The sequence below is a fragment of the Opisthorchis viverrini genome (genome assembly GCF_000715545.1).
Source record: "Opisthorchis viverrini unplaced genomic scaffold opera_v5_10, whole genome shotgun sequence".
In the NCBI taxonomy this organism is placed as follows: Eukaryota; Metazoa; Platyhelminthes; class Trematoda; order Opisthorchiida; family Opisthorchiidae; genus Opisthorchis; species Opisthorchis viverrini.
In genome coordinates this window covers 2,474,146-2,500,258 of record NW_008751666.1, presented here as the reverse complement: position 1 = coordinate 2,500,258, position 26,113 = coordinate 2,474,146, and the positions used below count along the sequence as shown (strand labels likewise).

The 26,113-nt window shown below is 43.4% G+C and overlaps 2 protein-coding genes across 2 annotated transcripts in view; one reads left to right on the top strand and one right to left on the bottom strand.

Annotated features, from left to right (window-relative positions):
• Positions 1-10,371, bottom strand: part of T265_00989 (hypothetical protein) — a gene marked incomplete at both ends in the record, with an annotated part of 12,467 nt that extends 2,096 nt beyond the window's left edge. Inside the window, one exon of the mRNA XM_009164904.1 lies at positions 10,289-10,371. Coding sequence (XP_009163168.1) covers positions 10,289-10,371 — 83 coding nt within the window. The remainder of the gene's footprint in view (positions 1-10,288) is intronic.
• T265_00991 (hypothetical protein) overlaps positions 1-26,113 on the top strand; it is a gene marked incomplete at both ends in the record, with an annotated part of 87,234 nt that overhangs the window by 35,474 nt on the left and 25,647 nt on the right. Inside the window, 14 exons of the mRNA XM_009164906.1 lie at positions 628-1,209; positions 1,745-2,536; positions 5,019-5,463; positions 6,432-6,695; positions 10,691-10,998; positions 11,425-11,558; positions 12,810-13,176; positions 13,278-14,075; positions 16,990-17,178; positions 18,490-18,699; positions 19,947-20,111; positions 20,923-21,005; positions 21,143-21,449; positions 23,951-24,064. Coding sequence (XP_009163170.1) covers positions 628-1,209; positions 1,745-2,536; positions 5,019-5,463; positions 6,432-6,695; positions 10,691-10,998; positions 11,425-11,558; positions 12,810-13,176; positions 13,278-14,075; positions 16,990-17,178; positions 18,490-18,699; positions 19,947-20,111; positions 20,923-21,005; positions 21,143-21,449; positions 23,951-24,064 — 4,758 coding nt within the window. The remainder of the gene's footprint in view (positions 1-627; positions 1,210-1,744; positions 2,537-5,018; positions 5,464-6,431; positions 6,696-10,690; positions 10,999-11,424; positions 11,559-12,809; positions 13,177-13,277; positions 14,076-16,989; positions 17,179-18,489; positions 18,700-19,946; positions 20,112-20,922; positions 21,006-21,142; positions 21,450-23,950; positions 24,065-26,113) is intronic.

Here is a 26,113-nt window from a genome sequence, read left to right as displayed (position 1 = left end):
CGGAAGCTTGGGCTTATATGCAACTCGCTGAATTGACTTCTGCGAGCAACTATAAGGTGCTGGTTCGCTAACGGATTAATTTAACCTTCTACTACAGTGACTATATCTGTAAGCAATACAGGCAACCCTTAGGCGCATCCTTCATCTTATTGTAGGCATCATAAAAAAACGTCAAGCTTCTACTCCTCTAGCTTTGCAGCATTACTATCGTACTATTATTATTATTATTATTATTATTATTATTATTATTATCGTTATTGTCATTATTATTACTTTCAACCGATAAGGGAATTTTGGGCATATATCGCCCGCTACACACCAAAAGTTGATTACAGCTGTATAATTACATTCAATGGCTTTGGCTTTCTACAGCCTCCTCCAACTAAGATGACCTTTCAGGGATCTAGGGACATTCTTATTAAGAAGTTAGTTTAAAGTTCGTCGCAAAAACACACTCCAGCTATACTGACTGATACTTCATTTTGTCCCACATGTTTGCAGAAATGAGCGAGGCAGGCCTACATGAATGATTGCATCCTTGAAGTGTTGGTGCACAACAAACTATCAGGAAAATATTTTAGTGAACGAATCAATTGACGTTTCGACTGATATCCTTTTCTTTCGTAGGACGAAATGCTCGGTGCGCGTACTCAATATCCAAGCTGGCTTCCTCACGGGGTTACCTTCAGAGGTTGGGAGATGCACTTACCTCTTCAAGTAGAAACGTTGCGACCCGGTCAGACAACCCCAGTCACCGTCGGTTTAGCCGGACCTGGAACTGCTTCGAATCCTGGATTTTCACCGTTAGACAGTTCTTCTGTTATAACCAAGCAGTCGGGGACTGTGCGACCTGTCTCACTTCTTGTGCATTCGAACGAAATGCTCGGTTCAGTGCGTGAGCGTGCAAATCTGGTGGCCACGGCCATTCTGTTTGCCAATCGATCCGGCACCGATTTAGGTATTGGTGAAATGACTCAAGAGACTTCAAACTGGAAAGCATCTGCACTTTACATTGGTCCCGTCCCGATTTCACGGGATGCACTTAATAGCTGGTCGTCTATAAATTCTGGTTCAGCTCAACCCTCAGCTGCAGAACCAACCGGATCCAGTACGGATAACAAGAACGGAGGAACGACTGAAAGACGGTGCTCGAAATGCATAATAGAGACGGTTGTCAACCGGAAGGCCGTTGGGGAATTGGGATTTCAGGTAACGTTTGAATACCCTTAGACGCACATGCACTTCAGTCATCTTAGACCGACCGTGGGATCCTGCAATGTCTTGGTCTCTTTAGTAACCATACGGATCTGCGGATACAGTATTCTCTATGGTGGTGGTTTGCAGGTTGCGATTTTATTTGTAAATACCGAAAGTTATCGAAATAGGAAAAGGAGCTTTGCTCAAGCGAAGTAACACTGAAGCGAAAGATTGGGTAGCAGTTTGTTTCCGGATTAATCGTAATTCCTTATTGTCACCATACTGCTTTTACTCGCTTTCTGAGTTCAACTCTCGATTCTGATAGTCTAATTTATGGTAATGACTATTTGTATGTGCACATTCAAACCGTCATAGGAACTTGTTGAAGAGTAACTATGGATACTATAATTCCTTGAATCCGTGGATGCCAGCCACTTCTTAATGAATGCATTCGGATTGTCCGGTTTATCTGCAGTAATCTTCTTACACAACTCCATTTGGCAACGTAACTTTGGTGCATATAATCCCACGTTTTTTTTCTTGACAGAACGGTCGCCTCTTAACTGTTCGCTTGATCACTGGTCTGGATGGTCGGGCTGGTAGTCGGGCTGGTCGACTGAGTGCAGGACCTATGGGGGCTTCCTCTCTTACACTGTCGTACTGTTCTTCAGGACCCAGTGGCGTATCACTTTCTGCAGCGAATGCTTCAGAGTCGGATTTAGTTGCTCAGGCCACGGTTGTTCTGAATAAAGCAGACGCAAATACTTCGGCAAGTCGGCCGATGCACAGTGCCACAGATATGCCTTCTCTCTATGGTTCTGGGAGTAAAAAGCAAGCTCATGCACAGGAAGAGGGACTGTCGCAATCGCATACCTCATCCCAAAGTAGTACTCAGCTCCTCCGAGTCATTTCACTTGTCAGCTTAAGCTCCCTTCACAGCACAGGTAATCTGACTGCGATTTCTACCACCGACTTGTCAGTAAACCCACCCACCGTGCCCATATCTACTTCAACCCACACTTTACCCAGTTTATGTATGGGAGAAGACGCCACTGTCTACGACCTGCTGCTGGATTTAGCTGAATCGGAACTTGCTCCACCATCAAGTGCCCCTGAGGAGATAAAACGTTCCCGAAACGTAATCGCTGCCGCAACAATGGGGGTTGAATTAGCCCCATCTTTCAGCCTTATTCACCCCATTCGTCTTCTATTGGCGGTCCTCCCTACCTATCGTCCGACGTCCCTGTCACGTTCCCACAGCCATCTACAACAGAGCTTATTTTGCACCCCTACCAATTTGCTCAAATCTACTCCGTACCGCACGTTATATAAATTACAGGTAACTACACCCTTGTTAATCTTCCCTTACACTGAACATTAATTTTACGTTTTGGATCCCGGAGCCAGGGGAGATTTACGGTGCATCCACACATATCAGTGTATCTTTCGTTTCGTGCTTGAGCAGAGCTAAATATCGGCCTAAGGAAGTGAGGTTGGTACATGATGCTTCTTCAGTTGATATCACTTGGTGTGAAAAAAAGTTTTCAAGTAATCGAAGCCACATAATCACAGTAATGGACCTGGGCACATGAACATCGAGAGAAGCGTACATAAGTCGAAAGCTGCTGTCAGTTAAGATCGGCTTGTGGCTACTTCAGGATTATTGAAGTTTCCTGTTTATGCAGAAAACTCACGGGAATGACTAAAAGCGTCCTCTTGTGAGGAGACGTCTTTTCCGGACTGTGTGTGTGCGGAAAAAAAACCCTGCCTTTTTGTCTTCAACACTGATCCTTTCTGGAGCTTATTCACTTCACACGAACTAATTCCACTCAAACTATACAAGTGTGAAAATTTTCGTGCATCGGATGTAATTGTGATGATCAGATACCGGTCGAGTTGGTTCACTTCTTTACTGTCGATATTTCTAAGCTGGTGGGTTTATAAGAACCCACAGCACACGGTACTGGGAATTTATGAACCTTTATCAAACCGTCTGGATGCCTTGGTCATAGCAAGATAGGAAATCGTCCCCCACCTTTCCTGCTATCACATCAATATCTGCGTAGCATTCATGTGGTTTTGAAAAACGTCATCATTATCGTCATCGGCAGCATGACATCAGTGTCCAACATATGCTTCGCTGCCCTATGACCATGATTTATTTGAAAGCCTTTTTCTTCTAAAAAAAAAACGAACAAACGTGGCCAGGGAAGGAAATTGATGGTAGCCTACCACAATTATTCCGAAGTGCGTACACCTCCAGACACTCATTTGAGGAATCTAGATAGAAACTGACAGCAAGAACTCCACTCATATCGTGCGGCGTCTTTGACCAAGCGCAGTGAGAATCACGCGGTTCACATCGTGAAAGGCGTGATAAACTTCGGGGATATGTTGACTAGTCCTTTTTGGATTTTCTAATTGTTTTATCCGATTCATCCAACCCCGGCGTAGAAGTGGTATAGTACATTTTTCAATGAATTCACTTTTTACGTGAATGAGACTTTTATGTGAATCCAGTTTTACTTTCGCTTCAAATGTTCCTATACAAATGTTAGCTTTTTTAAGATCTAGATCGGTCGAAGCAGTTTTATCGCCAGAATGAGAACCAGTAAACTAATTCCCAACGTCTGTCATTGAGCTTTTACTAATCACCACGAGCCTATTCGTCTACTCAGGCCCATTTACTTTTTCCACCTTTCGCATGCTATTGAATATGCAGCGGATCTGGGTCCCTTTTTTCGATAACGCTAGGAATTCATCGAGTCTAGGTTCACGGCTGCTGTACAGCATAGATTTTTCTGATCCTCTCTACACTTGTTTATTAATCAAGCAACCAGAAAAAAGCCATCCCATGACAACCGTTGTTGTCAAGTTTAGCGACATGAGGTTTTTCATAGGTGTTCGAAATGGTTGAATATATACTTTTATCTAGGCTAAGGCTGGTTGCATAGCATATTTTTCGACATGTTTCCTGTTATTCTGAATCTTTACGCTGCCCACTACTCCAGACACTTGAGGAATCTAGATAGAAACTGACAGCAAGAACTCCACTCATATCGTGCGGCGTCTTTGACCAAGCGCAGTGAGAATCACGCGGTTCACATCGTGAAAGGCGTGATAAACTTCGGGGATATGTTGACTAGTCCTTTTTGGATTTTCTAATTGTTTTATCCGATTCATCCAACCCCGGCGTAGAAGTGGTATAGTACATTTTTCAATGAATTCACTTTTTACGTGAATGAGACTTTTATGTGAATCCAGTTTTACTTTCGCTTCAAATGTTCCTATACAAATGTTAGCTTTTTTAAGATCTAGATCGGTCGAAGCAGTTTTATCGCCAGAATGAGAACCAGTAAACTAATTCCCAACGTCTGTCATTGAGCTTTTACTAATCACCACGAGCCTATTCGTCTACTCAGGCCCATTTACTTTTTCCACCTTTCGCATGCTATTGAATATGCAGCGGATCTGGGTCCCTTTTTTCGATAACGCTAGGAATTCATCGAGTCTAGGTTCACGGCTGCTGTACAGCATAGATTTTTCTGATCCTCTCTACACTTGTTTATTAATCAAGCAACCAGAAAAAAGCCATCCCATGACAACCGTTGTTGTCAAGTTTAGCGACATGAGGTTTTTCATAGGTGTTCGAAATGGTTGAATATATACTTTTATCTAGGCTAAGGCTGGTTGCATAGCATATTTTTCGACATGTTTCCTGTTATTCTGAATCTTTACGCTGCCCACTACCTACTTTCGTCTATCCAGAGTCATTCGCACAAATTTGCACAACTGCTTAATCGTGTTTTTTCTTCCAACAGGTACTTAGTGCAGCTGTGATGCCAGTGAATAGCACTCCATGGTGGGATGTTTCCCCTGGCTGCCTACTTTCACCCCCAACACAACTGTATTTCACAACCAATGTCTTTCCAAACACATCCGCAGCTTCCACCTACCCATCCCTCGGAAGCATCTCTTCCCACCTTCGGCGCAACCAGCCGCACACGCACTCGCCATCAGCCAGTGCCAATGCTCATCAGCCAGTCAATCTTTTATCGTCAAATAGTTCGGACCCAAAGTGGTTTTTCTCTGGAGATATGCTCACTACTGATTCAACACACAGATTAAGCTCGACTTCCGCCCCAGCGTCACCAGTGCACCGCCGTCGAAGAAACTACAGGCTCTTCGGCCACAGTGAATTTATCGGAAAGAGCGATAAAATCCGTCCTTCGTTAGCGGAGCAGGAACCATTCAACACCAAACTAGGTAATCGAAACCTACCATTTTCTTCATATTTTTCTATCTCCTTTCATGCAGGTGTTCACATTCGGCTTTTTCACAGCGCAATCTTCACGTTGTGTTCACACAACACAATTGTGTGGACGGCATCGAATTCTTAGTTGGCGACCATCCTTCCGCACAGCTCGCTCTCACTAGAATGCAGAAAAGATCCCTAGTTTTGTAATGATTTCGAATTTTTTGAAGCCATTTGTGTCCGTTTGAAAGTTCATTTGGCGAATTCGACCTCGTATACCAGCTTACCTATTTTGGTACTGACAGTTAATGCGCACAGTGTCAAGGTCCCGGCAGTATGATCCAGATTACAATATATTTAGTGTCCGAAACTAATTCCATTCGAGCTACCTGGGCATTGTATACAAAGCTGTAAAAACAATCACTGGTTCTGAAACTTCGCTTCCTGTTTTTTCACCTCCCTAACCTACACCAAGCATTCGTTTCCGGTTTCTTCCTTGTTTAGCAGTCATTAGCTACCTGAATCATATCACAGCGAAATACTACGCGAGTGAGTACTCGGTGATGAACCGGAATAGTTTTCATTAAAGGCTCACAGCTTTTTTTAAATTAACTTCCCACCTTTCTCATTTTATTTCACCAGGACGTTTTCTTCCCATGGTTTTATGGTATTAGGGCGTCAGTGATCCCTACTTCTGCTGATGAGAGGAATCTGGAAAATACGTGTTAGTTTACGGTCTTGGGGTGGCATACTACTTTGATTAGGCAACTGATAATTCTGCCATACCTATTATAAAAATCCAATTTGTGATTGTCTATGTTTGCCAGTCAAGTGGTTACTCGCCATCAGCTATTTGACTACTAGTATGTCTAGATTCACCAGTTTTCCCAACTTCACTTTTTTATCGTTCTAAATTATCTCATCTGTTTGATCGACTGACAACATCCTACGTTCTAAAAATGTTGACTGTTGTCCACAGCCCATAGGGTTAACTTTGGCCTTGTAGCCAACGTCCCACCTGCTGAATTTCTGGAGCCGCTGGTACAGCTCCTAATGCGTCAAATCCCATCAAGTAACCAAGAGACTGCGAACCTCTCCGGTGGTCTGCCGAATAGTACACATATTCCTCTTGCAGCCCAGATGCAGTCTACATACTTCGCCAATTTAGCGTGGTGGCGTCGTGAGGTACGACATCACTGTTTACAACTGCTTTCATTTCTACTGAACCCGCAAGGCGGACAAAGTGAGTAAAACAAAACCGTTTGACGTGCGTAACTGTTGTGTGATCCACTTATTTGTCTATCGCTATTTACTACAAAGGCTTTGTGTGGTTGACTTAAGACGGCGTATGTTCGTAGATGAACAACGGGACAGTCTTAATAGAAATCTTATAGAGATTATGATATCTTACTTCCCATTTCTCACCAATCTGACAAAGTTACTGCGAACTGTTTCGAAGAAAGACGGAATCGAGCGCCCCAGCAGTAATTCCGGTTTTCAGTACGAGGGCAATGTCATCGTGCGAAAACAACCGTCGTATCATTCTGGTAACCATAGCGTCCAAGGTGCCCTCTACATAGGTTGACCGAATACCGACAGAGGCCAGCTCATTAGAACTAGTGAGGGTTTCCCTTTGGCCGACGGTGCACTGCAGTAGTGTTACCCACACTGGTCTATGGAACATAAGCATCACCTGTTCGCACAGAAGATATACGGTGAATTCCGTTTTTTGTTGTCCGCCTGTGCCTCTGATGCGCTGCTCAGGTCCTGAGGCAGCATCGGATCAATAATGTTTAGCTATGCTGTGTATTTTTTAGAGTATAATTTACCTGCAATGGATGGACTACTTAAACTATGCTGGTTTGGTTCATACGTCTCACGTCAGAGTACCTCCTGCGTGACATGACTTTTTGTCCATACATTTACTGCGTCAACATGGCACGTAAAAGTCGTGATCGGTAAACTGAGACAGGCTGATAACTGTCGTCTCCAGCTAATGGTGCCCCTGAATCAAGGCTCTGTTTCCATAGGTAGCTGCCCTACCTCCATCTTAATGAAAACAGTGAACTGTGCAGGCGCTTGCCTCTAGTACCTGACATTGTCGTGTTATTCTATTCGAAGGAGACCAAATCAGTAGCATATGGAACCGTCGTGTCTTTTTTTAATACGTTGGATAGCGGAACAACTGAATTTAGCTGAACTCTACATAGATACTGGATGATGCTACCTGAAAACAGTTGCTTCAGCGAGTCTCAAAAGGGTGTTCCAACGTAACTGGTTTACGCTAGTTATATTAGCCAGTTGTGTAAGTATGACTTGTGTTCATCCTATGTTTTAGGAAGAGAAGTGTAGCTCGTCTTTCATTAAACTCGGTTAACTTAACAATAAGAAATGGCCAACTAACACTAGCCATTATAATCCATTAAATTGGTACTAATTCTATAAGGTCACGATTCGAAACGAGAATAGTCACTGTGCGGTGGTGGCTGCTTAAGGTAGGTTGCATATTCGGCAAAATCCAATTTGGAAACCAGTGGCTTCACTGTACACGGAAACCGCTCAGGTAAGCGATACCTACGGCGAGAAACGGTATTTCCAATACACGAGATGTGTTTTTCACACAGGTCTGTGCATGTGTCCAGAAAATAGATTACTCAATGTCAGTATCCAACGTACGTAAGACCAAATCTTCTTTGCTTTTTATTGGACTTTGAACAGCACTTATCCTCAGAAACTTTTCAACATTTACTTTGTTGGTTACTGTTGTGATCGCATGCACTGCTAATAAAAGTATGGTATGGACAAAGCATGCTGCATTCCACATTATTGGAGATGTATAACAGGCCTATCATGATTCTAATTAACCGTTTTCAGTATTCCTGGGTCTTCACAACAGACATTACTGTTATTCGTGGCTCCAGTAAATTAGAGAGTTCTCTCAGCCCGTCTACACTTCCACTGTCACTGAGTTCTGTTCTGTAGCCCCGGTCGATACACTCCATCATCTTAATAAATCGGGACTGCATACCCAAAAGATAGTTTGAACGCATCTATTTGGGATACAAGCCCAGGGAGCTCAGATTTCACGCATAGGCCTACATGCATTTCTGTCGCGTCAACATAGACACGGAATTCCTCAATTTAGCTGATTCTGGGAGACGAAAAACTAGCAGCCATTGGATAACAGCGGCCGGAAACGAAGTGGATCGATTTAAGCGTTAGTAGTTGTCGACATTTGATCTCAGTTTTACAGGTGATGCCCATTCAAGCTGACGGCACACCATTCAGATTGGGGTTATCGCAACGGTCTTTGGAGAGGTTTCTCATGGAGCAAACACCGAACTAGACTAACGCGACGCCATACCGGAATGCTCCTTGCCATCCAAGGACTTTTTTATTGCGAATGTAGACTGAACACAAATTTAGCGAAATGAACGCATAACCATCTTTTTTGGCTCACTCTTTTTTGGTCTTCAGCACACAAATATGGCGGATTTCTCGGAGTAGAGGATTGATGGACTTATTGAGTTAAAAAGACAATATGCCGTTTCATTGACAAAATTTCATCATTATTTTTAATGCGTCACGCTTAATTGGCAAGGACTTGTGGACTGGAGTGTTGGCTGAGTGTTGGCTGGAGTCTTGGCCCTAATGCTAATTGCATTAGGAGTTTTGTAGACTAACTGAAGTTGGCTTTGGAAAAAGAATGTTAAAATTTGATGCATTTGCTCGCCTAGTCAGAAACATGGTTTTGCGACACTCCGAAGCAACCGAGAGTGATGTGAAAGCAAACTCTACGGTTTAGGCAAGTATCCACAGCTTATCGAGTTATAAGTTCGTAACAAAACTATGCTACTTTCGACTTTGCCAGTAGCTGTAATTGCGGCAACAGTCCTAGTGTTTCAACTATCGGAATTGTGGGTCCGTGAATGAAGTCCTTACTATCGCGGCATTTTTGGCACACTATCGTCTAACACAATATTGACATCATTGGATCCCGGAAAAAGCTTGATTATAACTCATCTATTTATTATTCAACGATATTCTTTAAACTTTAAGTCCGCGAGCAGATATCATATTCGTTCTTTTGTGAAGCGGTACGATGGCGTGATTGGTATGAAGATACTGGGCACTTGGCCTCTTGGTTCACTATTTCGTTCTGTTTAAAACTGGGCTGTATGCCTTCCGGCAGATCTACCCAGTTTGAAATTCCGATTAGATGTGTACTTTGATAACGCCCGAACTCATGACGTGGTGATTATTACATCCTTGATGAAGGCCGATAACCATCCAATGATGTTTGCTTATCTGATTACGTCAGAAAGTTATTGGACGAACACTCAAACCAAATCAAAATGTCCCGTGTGCAGAGTGCGCGTGCCCCTCTTGTAAGTAGTCTGATGTCTTAACCAAAGGGTCACGTTTCTTGTCTCTTTTCATCCACCTGATGATTCGCAGTTCGAAGGGAAATCCCCTTGAAATTAAAGTAATTAATTAATTAAATTAACTCGGATAGAAGTAAACAGTCGAATATGGTGTTGGCTTATCTATGAATACTTGTTTTTGCCTGATGAATCTAGCGCTCACGCGCCAATGCAAAATAATGATCGTATCGTGCGCTACGAGGCACATTTTTTCCAGCGTAACCGAGGAGAAAAGCCTGTAAAGTCCTAATGACAGTGTACCACTGTCACTACTGTATCATACAAGAGAGCCTCCAGTAATTATTTCATATTACCAGTCTAGGCAGAGGTTTGTGATACGCAGTAGTGTTTCCAAACGGTTTGGAAATTTCCTGCTTAATTTCTAACTAAGGTCACTGCTCACAGTACTCACGTATTTTTGGTACACAGTAAGGCATTTGTGTGCTGCATCCTGCCCTGAACGAGGCGGTCATCGGAACAAACGAGGCCAGACATAGGACCGGTCTGACAATCTAAGCGAACACAGATATATGGATTTAGTGTAATGTAAACGGCGATTACTTCTATGCGGACGTGTAGTTTTGTCCGGCACTGTCTTGTTCTGTCTTTCTAGGTTCAGGTCTCCCAAACGAACAGCTACACTGTTACTCATTGGTGTGTTTTATTGAGAGTTCCCACAGTATATATCCAGGGGACCAATCATCACTGGTGCTTGATATCATGTTTTCCATTCGACTGTCTGGTCCTCAGAGGCATCCAGTAGTAGTAACTCTTCCTTGTCACTTTTCTATGTTTTTAACCATTTTCTTTCTAGATCTTTGTGCGTCGAAAATCAATCAGTCCTCTGACAGCGAGGGATGTATGACATACCTATTGCATCACCTCTTGACCCCCGTGGTCGTCACCGATTTGTTGAAGGCGCTGCTTGAGACTGCCATCAACAGTGCAGGGGTCGTAGAAACCTTGCCCGTGAGTCAAACCTCACTGGAATCCCGTGGCTTCCGAAAGCATCAAACTGTTTTGCCGTCGTATCAGCCACAAAAAGACAGTAGAGCTGGAGTTGCTGGAATAATAGAAGTTAGTGGTCAAAATGGACGGACGCTTTTGTTTCAAGACGTAGAGGTAGGCAGTTAACCTCCGTTGGATTGCATTATTCTAACTTATGTATGATTTAGGATTATTATTATGTCTTAGGATTGTTCTCAGGTGTCACTGTTTTCCAGAATACATCACTGGAGGACGAACATTTGCCCGTGATCTTATACTACACTTAGTTCGACAGCAATCTTTCCTTGCAATGTCCTTTACACTCAGATTGAATATATAGTTGGTGTTGTTGGTGCTTCAATATCAATTTTTTTGAAATTACAAATTTCGGAATTCATTTGCTTTTATTTTACTAGCGTTTTCTTAGTCCTTATGAGGAAAATATTCTGCTCCGACAACTATCTATCCTTCCTACCCGTTTTTTCATTTGTCTGACCTTTTAAATAACAGCTTGTGACATCTGGATTTCTGACATTTTTTCGTCCTGTTGCTCTCCTGCAGGTGGCTGTCCAAAGCATTCGGCTTCTGTTTCAATGTGTAATGGCGTATCCGGATAAGTTCCTAGAACCCTTCCTCAATTTGGATCGATTAGAAGAAAAATTGTTTCGACTTCTTGTTTGTTCATCTGCTGCCAGGTTAGTGACGTTTTTGGCACTATCAGTTATTTCTGTTTCATACTTTATCGCAGTGGTTGCTTTGAGTATGGAGTGACTTTTCCGATAACTTGTACAGTGTTAGCGCTCAGTTATTTCCTTGAGCAGACTGAAACAACCGTCGTTCTTAGCATAACACACTAAGCAGAAGGTTGCTGAAAACTACAACAGCCCACCAACCCTTCCATTCTCCTTGAAGCTGTAGTTAAATGTAATCCTTGTTTCTTTCAAGTCATTATGATATCGCGGAAATCTTGCCAACTGTAGCTTCAGGCATATTAATTTACCCAATATCATTAAAGAGAAATTCATTACAGTTTCCTTACCCAGTGTGATTCGCAAATGAGTGTATTTGACTATCGCTGGTGCCGTCTGTACTTCATAAAACTGTATAAAAGGCATTGTTGTCGTGGTGCTCTGTAGGATCTGTTGTACCTCGCTCCTTTGGAGGTCAAAATATCCTTTTTTCTACCATTATCACCCTCAGCTGAGTGTTTGTAAGCTCTAGTCCTCCTTTTATATCACGATCTATAATGTTTCTGTGAGCCTAGAAATATTCACTATAGGTGAGGAAGTTCATTCAAGGCGCTACGTATAGACAAGTGTAAAATGATTGCGGAAAAACATCATTAAAGAATGAAACTGAAGCATTTTGTCATATGTCATGGGTAAAGCTGTTCAGTCTAGGGCCTAAGGAGCTACGCTTCATCTGTGTACTCATCTAACGAATGGCATGCTTTGATACTTCCTCTTACTCCCCACACGATGATTGGTTTCTTAAGTTCGAGAGTTGGACTCCAGGAAACTCGCCATCAAGAAATTCCATGTTGGTACGCTATGAGGAAACTGATGATGACTTCAGTATTGGATACCGTCTTCCACCCATTATTCTGACGTACCTAAATTCAGTGAACCCATTCCAGATGCTATCGAAAGCCGTGATTTTACCCAAGATTGCAACACTGAACCATCAGCAACTACATGCCGTTGATTGAAATAATCTTAAGAGCGCCCTTTTCTCATCGTTTTGTCCTCGGCAGACATACAAACAGTGAAAGAACTATGCAAGCCAGTATCTAAAGTCATTTCTGCTTGTTGTCCCAGGTCAGACTCATGTTTTTGCGGCTCATCTGATTGTCGTATCCCTATCTTTACGACAGAAACCGATCAGCTACCAGTATCCATCGTGAAGCAACAAATTTTGATGTATATCTCTTATTCTTTTCTCCACAGAATTCGTGCGGAGACAGCTCGACAGTTGGAGCACCTAAGTCTCCTGTCCTCGTGTTATCTTCGCTTTGGTGAACCATGTGTGAGGGTTCTGGACGTGCCCTCATCGGATCATTCAGCCGCACAGGTGGTCACTTGCCAACTTCATACACGCATCAACTATCCGCACCTCTTGCACTTTCTCCTGCGTACGTTATGCCAAGCCCGCTTACCATTCTACACGACACATATTGGTCTTCAATCTGCAAACATACAGTCTTTGTTGGCCAACTCATCCGAATATTTCCGCGTTAGGGCTTTCTTGCTGGGACAGACACCCGACTCACTGCTTAAACGCTGGTTCAAAACCAGTCATACGACTATTTTACAGGTAGGTTCTGTATTGCATCCGCTCATTATCCCTGATTAAGCAAAGCTAATTAACCTGATTGGTGATACAACCGTTAACTTGTGTCACTTCCGCTGTTTTAGGAAGAGTTCAGTTCGTTTCGAAACGTGATCGATGTGGACGCAAATTTCAGCAAGAACACTCGCCAACTTGCCGACTGTTTACTTTCTGGACACTTGGAGTCAGCCAGGGTCCTTTGCGCCCAAGCTGTAGCCTGTGTGATGAGCCATTCAGGGTGTGCTCTGTCTGGCATGACTACAGCCTCCTCACTTAGTTTCGATGTACATGGAAAAATATCTTGCCCAACCATGTACTCCGGAGTTGATCACCGGCGGGTCAGTGTTCCGACGGTTTTGATGGAAGCGCTAGCCCCCGTTGGCAGAGAATATCCGCATTTGGAAAGTCCAGCTGGAGTAAGTGACGACGAAGGGGCGCAATCTGATGAATCTGTCTCATGCAAAATGGGATCCTCACTTGAAGGGTCGGTCTTGTCTGATTCCAGTTTCCCAATTTCGAGCAAGATTGCCCTCAAAATATCATCCCGTTGCCTTCATCTAGCTAGAGAATTCCTCTACTACCTAATCACAGAGTGTCTATTTCCAGCTGCGGCTCATCTGCTCCAAACACATCCATCCAGCCTTATAACCTCCACTGTAACATCCAGTCTCGAGGCTTATTTGTCCTCGTTTCGAGCTTTAGAACCCATGTCACTTCGGACTACCACCGATTTGCATATACCAAACTCGAGCGGCTCGTTTCGACGGTCTCGTACCAACGTACAAACTGCCAAATTGCTGGAGAATGTTGGTCCTCTGACCAGAAGGACTGCGTTCAATTTTCTCATATTCGTCTCAAGAATGGATGTTTACAGCTTAGAACGGGTAGGTCGTGTGCCTTTCTTGCAGCCACACCACTGCACTTTCATAATGCAGTTCTTTGTGTGATGTGCCTATGGGTCACCTGTTTTCACCTCCAATGCATCTGAGGTTTTGTCTTTCTCCAATAAGTAACGCTGAAATGAGTAATTTTTACTCCGATGAATAAATTTAGACTTCATAATTGCTGACTGTAGTCTCCTTCCATATGTAATTTTGTAAGCAAGGTTGAAGCTATAACTTAGACGATACATATAGAGAACACAGCTCTTAGTTGTCTGATTTTAAATTGACTGTCTCCTGAGATAGGATGATTCAGCCAGTATATTGTGAGCGTGATGACCGTGATATGGGGAATTTTCAACTGAATTTTTATGGGAATAGCAGAACCTAGAAATTAAGGATGCTAGCACTAGGGTTTTGATACATCAATTAGAGAGAATTCCGATGCAACCCAGCTGATAAGGTCAAATGTGGATTCATTCATTAACCGTAATGCGGTCCGGTTTTTTGTCAGTTGAGCACGAATACAATGCTCTTTCTACAGGTGAGTATTGATTAAACAACGAGGTGAAGAGCAGGTATGTTTCAAACAACTCGATGTTCCTAACACAGTGGATGACCTCTTTGCGGAGCAAAATAATCAGAATCGCTTTTGTCAGAAGAAACCGGGTTTGGTCAACGCCCAACAGACTGTTTGGTTGGTCGGTTTGACAATCACGTCTGTGTGGTTTGAAGCTCAGGTCAGCTGTAGTTTGAACAAAGTTGTCTAACCACACAATTCATTTGAACTAATCGTAGTTTCGACCGATTCAGACAGGTTGTGCGAATTTCCAAAGCTTCCCCATGTCACCCTTCCACTTTAATTGTTATGCTCCTGTTTATCGACTGAGCCTGTTCACATGAAATTGCGGTTTTCGTCAAGGCGTGTAGAGTCCTGAAGGATTATGAGACGGAAAGCGTGCATTTCTTTTGCGTTGTACAGCGTCCTGCTCATCACATATACGTAGGTGCATTGGAATCCCTACAACAGGTTCTATATACCAGGTATTGTTAGGGTTTTTAGGGTATATCGAGTGTCTGTTAACGGTGTCGTCAATTATGAAGACTGCATGTTTTAATCGTGATGAATTCCCACGAGTTCGCTTCGCCTTTCGTGCACAGTGGGCGATAAGGGAACACACTTCTCGGCGAACTTGTTTGTACAGCATCCGTCTCTTCTAATTGAAAAAATCCATCAACGAGACACTGCACTTCCCTTTTTGGGGCTAGTTGACCTGCATTTCTGGAATGCCTGTTGCGTATGATAGTCGCCTATCAATGACTCCAAAATAAATTATTGAAACACTGAACCTCCCGCTTGACGTGTTCACTACCTTTGTTCTGCTTATTGAAAAAACTCGTGCTCGGTTTCGCTCTGCCTTCTATACATTGTTTCACATAACTGTCATTTAACGGCTGAACGCACGTCGACTTATCATTGTATTTTTTTGTGACGGATGGATCGAATCCTGATCAAATTAGTTCATATCACGACCTTCAAGCCGGAAGACGGACAAACATTTATAGGTACGGATTCACATAAAAAAATGTACGGTCGTAAATATGACCATTGTGTATCATCTCGTCAGTGTTGAGCTTAGTAGTCGACTAAACCCGGTCCGTAACGCTCCAAAAGTATCCGTCTCACGGTATCATTCGAATTTCCCATTGGACCTGCTAATAAACACAAATGAGTTCGGCCGCTGCAACTCAGGTTGCAAAAAATACTCAAACAGCGGCATCTTGCTTCGTATGCGCACCGGCGCTATGGGCTCTAAAATACAGGCTCGTTGTGATAAAGTAATTTAAAAATTACATCAATTTACTGGCCGTAAGTCAGTTGCTCACAGTAACCAGCAAGAACGTCGACCTAACACTTCACACTAACTTAGTGTTCATTGAAAGAGGTTTTATTGTTTTCCCGTAAGCCGTCGAATCCGGTTAACTTCAGTTTCAAGGGCGATGTTGCCCAGCCATAAATCCATCGATCGCGCTTTTTGCAGTTGTGAAGAGCATTTCGTGCGGTAAAAGTTTCGGTTAATTCTGCTCAACTTTGTAACTGACCGCATAGAAAGCAAGATTGGTGAGGATTTTTCTGCCTCATGATTATGCTACCGTCAAGGGGTGAACTTCTTAGCCTGAAACGTTGTTCATCCAGATAAGCCATTGAAGACCTGCAGAAAGCAGGATTTGTTTCACCTGAGGATGACGATCGGAATGATCGTTTAGAGATGATAGAATGCCCAAGGCACTTTTTAGTTAAACGATATTTTACACTAGTCGAGAAGTAGAGCTAATTGACCTTGACCTTAGTGGAGTGACTTCGGGTAGAATAAACCAGTTCGTGGCTATTTTTCAGGAGAAAAAATTTGGGGAGCACAATGAGTACTGATCGAACAATTTTCAGTGTCTTTGGATTACGTCTCCCTTCACGTTAATAGTGATTAGTTTTACGTTTAACTGCGGTTTCTCGTCAAAATATTGATTTCTACGGTTCTGTGTCTCTATCCGTTCAGAATCCCCCTGATATTTTGGATTGTTTATTTATCCCCCGATTACCACTCACTAGTCTATGGGATCTGTTACACTACAACATTGTAGCTAACTAATTGTTCTTGTTTCACTAGTTCCCCTTATTATATTCGGGGCATGTCGCGGTGCGACTTTTCAACTAAATGTGTTAGTGGTATAGCACTTGATGTGTGTATTGTACTGGACATCTAATCACAGTGCCTATATCATGCGTATGTGTATGCATTATGGGTTTCAAATGCAGGAGACACGCACGGGTCTCATCCAGTGATTTTCGATGCCACCCAAAAACTTTTGCACGCATTTCATTTACTGGAATTCACGTTCCACCTTCTATTTCACCCAGGTGGTTGATTTGCTGATATTATTGCATCACAGTCGAGACCCCGCCAGAACCCCCACTTTGTCTGCCACCTGCTCAACTGGACCATCTAGTGCAAAGCATACACCAGAAAATATGTCTGCCCGCAACTCTCCCAAAGTTTCCACAGTATTCCCGGTGGATCAGCTTTGCCCGGGAAATCGCACCATTTTGGTTTGTTATTTTTCTGTATTTGACATCTTAGCGTAATTCCGTATTTTAACTCTTCACCCACTGTCCCTGTATGCGATAAAGTCGTTGGGGCTAGGTCTGCGATCGGCCTTCTCTCTTAAGTGCCGTCAAGACCTTACTGATCATCTCAGTTTACATAACTGGTATGTTTACTTTCTTAAAACCGGCTTTTTGGGGTCTTACGATCTCGGTGGTTCGATAATTAACTGTGTGTTTACGTGGAGACCATCCCACGAAATCTGGATGCCTCGTTCATCGTTTGCGGTCACTCATCGCCGCGTACAATCTTTCCTCATGCCCCAGTCTGGTTCCAGAAAAACCCGACTCGTTGACCTCGATATTGTGCATGACCGAATGTGCGAGCTTTTGGCTGGGGAATTTCACAGTTCAAGTCCTTTTCTGGCTTGTTTATAGCTAGATTCGCTTGTTTCCAAACATCTCCATGGCAGCTGTGCAGGATGGAACTCCACGACGAAACCATATGGCATGCTGCAATCGAGATGTTTCCACAAAAGCAGTATTTGGTGGTTGGTGCCGTTGTAATTTTCTTTCGTCGCACACACCGTCAGTGCAACTCAAGCCGAAGGGTAGATTACGTGTATATGCCCCAGATTTTCTTTCCTACAATAGTAGCCTGGTGTAACCAGTTGATTATCGTCTTTTACCTTAGGGGATGGAGTAGGACAGTGCAATTAAAACCAATGTCAAATTTGTACACCTCTGAAACTGGCCATGTGCTTGTTCTACCAATAGGAAGTTCCAGCCGCTCAGTACATGTCTAGTAGGCTTTGCCTACCGATTGTTATCCATCGAGTACGTTCTGGGTTCAGACTAACCAATTTTTTTGTAATCTACTCATTCTGTCAAATCCGTCCGAATCTTTTGGATGAAGAAACCGTCTGCTAATCATTTGATCAAACCATCAATTCACCTGCGGCATTCCAAGATGGGTATTGCTAATAGTCCTGTGCAGGAACGAATCACCAATAAAGTGCCCGGTTTTGGTGGTCTTCGTACACTGCGGGTTCTCTAATGAATGTCGTTATTTGTGTTGAATATTTCCACCTTATTTAAGAAAACAGGTATACCAACGGTCATTTCCAGTTGTGTCTCATTGAGTAAATACTTCAATAAATTATTCAACAGACTCAAAGCTTGAAACTACCCCCTGGTTATTAGGTAACTCTACTGTTACTTGAGCTTTGTAATCAATATTCAATTTACAAAGAGTGGAGTCGACATTTCCCATTATATGCCATAAATTCCACTTGCTGTTTGTTTTCTTTTGTTCAGTTGCCTCCAGACATAGTTTGGGATGTTCAACCTGCATTGACGGGCCGTTCGGAGAGCGGTTTTGTCGGTCTTCGAAACGGCGGTGCCACGTGTTACATGAATGCCGTGCTTCAACAGCTGTTTATGCAGCCGGGTTTACCAGAAGCTGTTTTGGCTATCACAGACACAGACAATCTAGAAGAAGATAATATACTGCTTCAGACACAACGTGTAAGTGCTTTTCAGAAATGGTGTGGCATGTCGTAGCTCTGAAGTACCTTTGCAGTCTTTCAATGGAAAACACCCTCTTATCTTTGATGAGTATGGTTTTCAAGACGGCCGGTCCTTGGGCATGACCTCAGTGTTTTCTGTCTATAGGTATCGTATTTCGTGGATGTATTGACTTCTCGAACATCGCCACACCTCTCCTTTTCAACTTCATAATCTAAGTACTTATCGAAGAAACGCTCTGAACCTGGCGTATAGTCTCCGACAATGGAGACCTTAATGACTTTGGGTATGCGGACGGCATTGCACTACTTGGTTCATATCCCATGTAGATACAAAATGCGCTAAATAATCGAATTAGTGCTGCCGTATGTCTTGTACTTTTCGCACCTTCAAAGTTCAATGTGTGCAAGACTGGACGAGTGAGCCACCAAAACTGGTCATGGAATCGGACTATCTAGAGATAGCTGACAGTTTTACCGATCAGGATAGTTGCATCACGTCGGATAGCAGCAGTACCGGCGGAGTGAACGCTGTGGTCCGTTCTTTTTTCTTCACCTCAGGCACGCCCAGCCTGTCGGTGAAAGGCAGGATGTACAACACCGCGGTGCGACCAGTGTTTACTTTATGGTTGTGCATTTAAGACTAGAGAATATTGCTTGCCGTTGACCATCGGCGTCTTCGAAGCACCCATAGGTATCATGGGGACATCGGATCCGCATTGCTTAAGCGCCACCATGCATACCGACTGCCTGTCCAATAAACGAATCACTCGGGTTGCAACAATTACGCTGGCTGGCCATATGTTCTGTACGCCGGGTGATCAATCGCTTCGCTGTGTTCTGTTTGCTGACGCTTTCACATTCCGATTGGGAAATTCCATAAGGTAGACAGTGAGTTACCTGGAGACCAAGCGTAGCGAAAATGCCCTTGGCTTGGCCTGTGGGTCCGCAGGTTTTGGGTATCGAAGACCAGCCACATCAATGCCTAGAGGTGCACACTGTCAGTGATCTCCGTTTCGGGATTCCTGTGCTATTTTCGTGCTTCGTTTATTATGGCGCGTTACAAGTAATCTAACAGGTGACTAGAAGTTCCCGCTGGAAAGTTACGATTATGTATAACATTGCAATGTAGGTTTCCCGCTTCTCCCTCTTATGTACACGAATATTTAATGAAAGGGACAGTATGTTTTTCGCAAACGTAAGATATCACGTGATAACATCCACTTTTGATTTTCCATCCACTGACAGTTGTTTGGTCATTTGCTGGAGTCGCAGCTGGAATATTATGACCCAGTCGGGTTTTGGAAAAGCTTTCGTCCGTGGGATACCAGCGAGGCTCTGAATCCCCACGAACAACAGGACGCTTTCGACTTTTTCCAGGCGCTTATAGATCAATTGGATGAAGAACTTAGAGTAAGTAACTTCGAGATTAGATGATTTGTTCACTCAATTTCCTTACCATATTTGTCGAACTGCCTATAGGCTCCAATAACTGTAAATCAGCAAAGATGGAAACGCTCTGATGACTATTTTGGTACAAGTTGGCTTATTATTCACCCTTGTGAACACTCTACAGGAGTCGTTCAATCCGATTCCCTATTTTTTGGCCCAGAAAAACGCTTGTGCACTGTGGTCCATCCTTTGTTTGCAAGCAACTTTCCGTGTCATCCCCATGTGGTGAGTGCCATTTCGTCACTTATTTTGAAGGGAAAACACCCTATTTTGAAAATGAGATTAATGCTTTCATTCGGAAGGTCAAAGCCTTCGGTAATCCCAATCGATACTGCTACTTGATTAGTCCAACTCCGCATGCCACTTTTTACACGATGTGTTAGGCACTTATCCTTCCGGGGTGATGCTTACATTCCAACTCATCGCCACGGTCATCATTTAAATCTCATACAATTATCGAATAAGGTGACTAAAAAGGCTCAAGATATCTCAGTGTTTACGGTGTTGGGCCAGAAGATCTGTGGTTCGAACCCAAACTCAGCTTCTCGACTGTTCCTATCTAGGCTTGCCCAACCTAGTAGTATCCCACCCCTCGTGTCTCCGTCCGTTGGCATGGCAACTAGGCGCCAAAAGGATGCTACAGTTGATCTAGTTGACTAAAAACAAAATCTATCTTCCGAATTATTGAAATAGCAACATATTGAAGTAATATGTCCAGGATTCCGTAATCACATGCACAACAGTCGGTCATTCTCATTGCCTTTCCCTAAAGAAACTCAGAAAAGAACCGTTCTTCCAAGCGATCTATCAGGGAATTTTTCTGGACTCAAAGTTTTGTGATGAATGTGAACATCGGTGAGTTGGTTGTTCTTGGATGCATTCCTTTGATATTCTTGGAATTACAGATTATTTTATCATTCTTACTTTAAACTTGCATGTTTAGATGTGTGCTCTGATTCCGACTAATACAGTACCTTGCGATTTCCGCCTAGATACGATCGGGAGGAAGTGTTCAGCGCAATCAATTTGGCTGTCAAGACTCATGATCTTCAGGAGGCACTGAACCAGTTTTTCCGCGGTGAAGTTCTGGACGGGGATAATTCCTACTACTGTGAGCGATGTCATGTGAAACGCCGAACCGTGAAACGGTTATCGGTACATACACTCCCCCCAGTTCTCTGTCTTCATCTAAAGCGCTTCGATTTCGATTGGGATCGTCAGGTGCCTGTGAAATTTTCTGACCACTTCACTTTCCCACGTCAACTAGATATGGGACCTTACTTGTCCCACTCTGCACAGGTAATGGGTGTTTCGTTTTACTGTTGAGTCTTTATCATATTCACCAGTGTTCTCGGGTGCCGTTTTGCATGCTTCAGGTTCACTAGGTTTACTTTACATTGGCTCCTCAAAAGAAGATATTGACTTTTTTTAGCCAGAGCAATTTGGTTTGACAACTATGAGATATGTATGCGTATACAGTGCCTCAGGTTAACCTGTCACGTAGCAGCGGATAGTGTAGTCAGAAAGGGGACCTGCATAAAAATGAACAGAATTTACCGTGCTGATGAGTACCTCCAACCTGGATTGATATTGCGAGTTTCTTCTATCCAAACGTCGAAAAAGACATACTTGACTACAGCTAAACTTCGCTGTTGTATTTTATGCTTCGTGTACCTTGTACTATCTTCTAGACAGAATGTGTTCCGACAGAGAGCATGATGGGGTTGTCGATCATCTGATATACGAAGTACATCATTGGGTCGGTGTAGTTGGCGCAGTTTAATCAGGCTATCAATCAGATAAACAGTTGTTTTGTGCCCCAAACCGTGTATCACAGCATAGTTCTACTTATCTGGTTTTACCGTGATACGCATGTGATAAATCGGAGACATTGGTGGTCCAACACTAGTGTTGTTATGTCTTCTGCGCACAGTGGCAAGGCTATACAATCATAAAATAGTGTGCACACTGCTGCGTTATGAACTGTCTTTTGCTGAAAAGCTGGTGTCACGTCACCTTCATCGAGTATCGGAGGAGGGAAGCAGACTTTAACGATTTCGGCGTTCACTTCATCAGAGTTGGTATCCCGATAGGTGAATTTGTCCATTATGTCTAGTGGTTATGCTGACATGACGAGGTGTAGCGATGTACTTGTTTTACAACAACTGTTCATGCTTTATATGTTCAAAGTGCCTGCACAGCCATTTCTTAAAGTTATTTGTTCCATTTTATGAGTACTAACTCAAAGGCTTAGGCATGAACTTACTGATCGGAAGGTCCATGGTTCGAACTCAGCCCTTGCAACTCGACGGCTCCTGTCTAGGATGGGACAGCCTGACAGCATCTCGGCCTTGTTGATTCCTTGGGGTGGTATGGTGCTTGGCACGGAAGGGCTTTACAGCTGAACGATCAAGTGGATGAAGTCTTAATCAACTAGTGTAGTGTTGTCTATATAGAGAACGTTTTTAATGTTCTCACCGATGGTGTGGATTCACACGCCCACTAATGGTGGATTATGAACATGAGAGGTGGTGGTGGTATTAGGAACACCAAAAGGAAAACATTGCCGCGAAACAGCATGATCGATTACGTGGGATGCTGTCTCCACATATGCATATACAGCACTTTTCGAACTTCTATTTGTGTGGTGGTCTCCAAGATTTTGATGAGGTAAGGATGTGATCAACTCATCCATTACGCTGCCTGATTCCCACTACTGTACTTCTTGCGAGCGTCGCTGAGCCTGCGCAGGATAACACGACTCTACACACCATTCTTTTCCGGATTCCTAACTTCGTGGATGCTTTACTGTTCGTTAACACAAATGGACAGTGACCCGCTAAACGCTCTACCCGTTCAGATGAGTTTTTCCTTGATTGGGACTTGAAAGACTTATTCGACAAGGTGCTCCGCTAAAGAAAACTGGAAATAGAACATAGCTGGTACAGACGATGGTAATGGTTGGCCTGTTAGCCCAGTGGATATATTTTTCACTTCATCGCGTACCTGGACAGATGACTTTCGTACGTAAACTATGGTTTCGGCACATCAGCGCGTGCGTTTTAAAGCCAATCGTTTTCCAACAGTTCTGAAGAGGTCAGGAAGCAGCCTAAAATTGGTTCCAAAATTACACTTTGCCCCATCTCAATGGTTTCTATACCTCGACTGAAGCAATATTGCTAGTTCCCGTAGTTGGGTGAATTTGGAACTTAGAGCCCCGTTCTGTGGGAATTTGTGTTCCCGGATTCTTAGAAGTACACATATTTGTGAGTCATCTTGGGTTGACTAACTCATAACCCGAGCTACGTTTCTTGAGCGTAAGAACAGAATGTGTGGATTTATTCCGAAAGTTTGAAGTTTTCCCAACGCGATGAGGCGTAGCCAATTGGTAATATTAGTATACGTTTTAGGTTAAGATCGCTTTGAAGGGCTGGTGGGACTTGCCAGATCTTGATTTACTAGACAATTGTTCACTTTTTGTTCACTTCCTAAACGGTCGAATTTCTGAATGGAGGGTATTTTTGGAATATCAGTTTAAAACAATGCGCCGTTCCAGAACGTACTTGGAGGTCGTTGACATCGCGTACTAAAAGTCGGAATAGAAATCTTTTGACGAATAATTTTCGACCGCTCATTTGGTTTTCCCCTCGGATTGGATATAATTCTACCAGGCTGGTAAAGCCGTTTTTTATGTACAATTTTTGTTAGCTCATTTTTTGTGTCCTTGGCGTATTCGTCTATTGTTGTGCCTAAGCGCTACTTCGTGGTACTGAATATATTTTCTTCTCTGTTTTGAACAGAAACTGCGACCGGAAGCTTTCTTCTCACCTAATTCGTCCACTTCGTCGTTGCTCCAGAGGGAAGCTCGAGTCGGTGCTAGTGCCACACGAAAAAGTCAATTTCATCTATTCGATGTATGTTCTTGCGTTCAGGTTAAGGTTTAGTTTCTGCACTTATAATACAGAAGGGTTCAATATTGGTGCACACATACCACTGAATTCGCGTTTGGATGTATGGATCCTTTCTAGTTATCTCCCCTCAAAATTAACATGGCTTCATCTGTATAAAATTATTTTTTTCTCCAGACCAACCTAAGTATATGGCGTTAACCAAATGTAGACTCCTTCGGACAAAGTACCATCTGTCAGATGACACGTGCCTTCATTGGTGGCCGCCCTGTAGGCTGCGCGGTAACTGAGTTCTTTACTTCTACCACGTTGACTTCCCAGCAGGTCTTGACGTGTTTTTACCGCTTTCAAAGTGGAAGTGTTCGGTCCTGTAAAGGCAGTTTACTGCGTTGGGGCCGTAAGCAGACAGTCTCCTCGGAAGAAGGGTTTCTCTTAAAGAACCTTGTGAACAGATGAAAAATGAATTAAAACATTTTCGGAGAAAATCGCTTTTGCTACTGTCGGTGGTGTATTATTCCACCCGAGTAGCTTTCATTACCTAAAAGATCGACGAGTAAAAAGGTGTGTTCTGATTAAGACGGTCGCAATTTCCGAATGCCTGCTTCCGCGATATTTCAGCGTATATCCCAGCATCGACTTCTGATCTCATCTGTCTGGAGTCATTTAGTGCGTGTGAAAATATAAACTAAATGAATGAGAAGATGTCTTGGAGAATGTTTGTCATGAGTTGCAAAATTAATGGTCATTCATGCCCATGTCAAAAGGTTTGATTGGTCCATTTCGGATTAATCTCGTCGGCGTTGAATGGAACGTTCACAGTCAAAAGGTATCGTGTAACTAACCTTTCCGGCAATCTGATCCCATCTTTCTTATCAACATCTGTTACTTTGTTTTTGACAGACCCTTCAGTAATAGTGATAGTAGTAATATAGACAACCAACCTGGCTACTCAACAGTAGTCCAGTTTTTCCTGAGTTACTCAGCCGCTGGGTGCGACAATTGGTATCATGTCTTCTAAAACTTCCAACATCCGTTACTCGCTAGTAGACTTGAGGCTGTTCCTTGGCTGGAACATCGTACCTGTAGGAATAGGACTGAATCATCAAGGTTAGGTTGTCCCACAAATCTTGAACCCTCCACGCGAAAATAGTTCGTTTTTAAGTACGTATGCACCCATTGGGTGCTGTCTTTAAAACGCGTTTGTCGTTCCGTAGTCGTAAAAGCTAATATACGAGTCGCGATAAGAGCGCCTTAGCGCTCATGTAACCCTGTCGTTAGGTGATCGTCTTCCTAAAGTAAAGTTCAGTGGTAACAGAAGAGCTACAGTACTCTGCTGTCGGTGAATTTACTCAGTATCTTCCATTTGTATGTTTTTGCACTTTAACAACTAATTTTTTGATATCACTGGTTCGTGCGAACTAATCCTATTGACCTAAACACGTGGACAGTTGCTTAACTGATAGGTGACAAATGCAGCCGGATATCCAGCAGTCCTGGATTAGGCTGGAAATACACTCGACTGCAACTCTGGTCTACATTTCATTGTACAACCACACATGTGATCGTACATAGGACAAATTTGGGGAGGGACATCGATGGACGCTGAACTGCGCGGTCAAATGATACTTCCCGGTTGCCCAGGCTGAGGAAGGGGGTTTGGTTGAGGTACCCCACCTTGAGCCTTTAACTCAAAAGTCTGACCCACAAGGCAGTGGGAGAATGTAGGGTTTTCTTTGGGGACCCTGCCCGGAGCCGATAACTCAATAGTCTGACCAGTTCGGCTGCAGGGGGTTGGCCTAACCCGAGGGCGCAGGGAATAAGGCATTACTGTCTCATTCCTGATGCGGCTGCGCACAGCAGGTGCCTTTTGAGCAGCACCGGGCTCTTTGGTTTTAAAAGTACTTCGACCGTATTGGATAATGCGCCGGCGGTCACGGTTAACCGTTGGGCGATCGGAGTGTGCGGTTTTTGGGGCCGACCTTTTCTAACCCGTCCTTCCTCGGGGGAAGGCAGCATCGCTGCTTCCATAAATATGGACATGCTGGTCGCCTGGGG